General features: G+C 39.5%; 1 protein-coding gene across 1 annotated transcript; it reads left to right on the top strand.

Annotated features, from left to right (window-relative positions):
- The first annotated feature begins 373 nt into the window (after positions 1-373).
- On the top strand, positions 374-1,393 carry LOC104906925 (uncharacterized). The gene has a single exon (XM_010695755.1). The coding sequence runs from the start codon at positions 374-376 to the stop codon at positions 1,391-1,393; it is 1,020 nt and encodes a 339-aa protein (XP_010694057.1).
- The last annotated feature ends 452 nt before the right edge of the window (positions 1,394-1,845 follow it).

The raw sequence follows: 1,845 nt of genomic DNA, 5'->3' as shown, positions 1-1,845 counted from the left end.
TAAGAATACAGCTTCTTCACTTCTAGCATCAAATTTTCCAATATTTTGTTTCCATTATTATGAACAAAACATTTACATCCAAATGTTCTGAAGTATGTAATATTGGGAAAATATTGTATTACCGGAATACAAGTTTTTCTCCTAAATGCTCTCTAGGTGCACGATAAGGTGAAGTGCTATTGTGAGCCGAGTAGAGGATTGGGAGGAAAAAGAAGAGCTCCAGTGCCGGTGAAGGGTCATCGGAGACCGGAGACTCAACCAAAACCAAAAGCGTGATTAGTAAGCAAGTTATTGGAGCGGATTATGTGGAAACCAATGGAACAGTAACAATGGAGAAAACGAAGGTTGCTGAGGTTCCAGTGGTGGAAAAGGTATGGGTCTTAACTATGTTACTCCTATGGTTGTTAATGGTGAAAACGTAGCTAAACTTGATAAAATGGAGGTAGATCGAGCTACGGAAAGTTGGCAAAATGCTTTGATTGTATATGTCATTGGACAAAATCCCAGTATTATGGCCATAATCAACTATTGTAAATCTCAGTGGGCGCCAAAAGTAGAACCTAAAATTTTTAAACATGATGAGGGGTATTTTGTGGTGAAAATGGAAACGGTAGAAGATAGAGATGCTGTGCTGTTCTCTGGACCTCATCTATTTTTTGGGAAAGCTATGATTGTAAAACAGTGGACATCTAATTTCAGCTTCAATCAGGAGATTCTAAAAGTTATCCCAATATGGGTTACTTTTCCTAATTTACCTTTGAACTGCTGGAGTATGGATTCATTGAGTAGAATTGGAAGTACCCTTGGTGTGCCCATCTATGCTGATGAATGCACAACAAAACAATTGAGGATCTCGTTTGCTAGAATATTAATAGAAATGGATGTAACAGGGGCAGTGAAGGAGGAAATTAATGTGGAAGATCCAAATGGAAGGGTGTTTAAACAACGAGTTAGCTATGCTTGGCTACCTCCATTTTGTAATAAATGCCAGAAAGTTGGGCATCTGTGTGAGGAGAGAAAAAAGCAAGTAAAAGGGAAAGTCACTCAGAAGTGGATACCAGTTAACCATGCTAAAGATCTTCATGCTACAACTCCAGTCTTAGAGGTCGATATTGGGGATGAAAGGGTTACTGAAATTGTTCCTACAAATTCTAGTAATCCTAGTAATCCTACTAATGTAACTCCTGTGGTTACGCCAATATCCTCTACTCAGAGACAGGAGTTAGATGAGGAGGGGGCTTGGAAATTGGTCACAAGGAAAACTAAAGACAAGGGTAAACAAGTGGCTTTTCAAGCAGCTATAACTGCAGGAATGTCTGAATTACAGGTTGGTGGAGGAAGGTCAGCTACTGGTGCTAGGGGTGCTAAGGGACCAAACCCTTATTTGTCATAAATGAATTGCATCTCTTGGAATGTTAGGGGGATGAATGACCCCTTTAAAATAAAAGAGATTAAGAATGTACTGTTGACTCACAAAATAGCTGTGTGTGTGCTGTTAGAGACAAGAGTTAGGGAGCAGAATGCAAGCAAGGTGCAAAATAAGCTTGGTAAATGGGTGTGGGTTAACAACTACTCTCATTCCACAAGGGGGAGAATATGGATAGGTTGGGACCTGGTTGGGTTAATATTACGTTACTCAAGTGCATGAGCAATTTATGGTATGCACTTTTGAAGGACCAAGATCATCAGATTAACTTGGTTGTGTTTATGTGTCACACGTTGTGGAGTGAGCCTTATGGAGTGGTATATCTCAATGTATTCAGCATCAGACCCTATGATAATAAATAGGGATTTAATGCTGTTTGCAATGCAAATGATGACTTAATGGCACTTTGATCACTATGC

The sequence above is a fragment of the Beta vulgaris genome, chromosome 3, assembly GCF_026745355.1.
Source record: "Beta vulgaris subsp. vulgaris cultivar EL10 chromosome 3, EL10.2, whole genome shotgun sequence".
NCBI lineage: Eukaryota > Viridiplantae > Streptophyta > Magnoliopsida > Caryophyllales > Amaranthaceae > Beta > Beta vulgaris.
The sequence above is the reverse complement of the archived record's forward strand: the minus strand, read 5'-3'. Positions and strand labels throughout refer to the sequence as shown.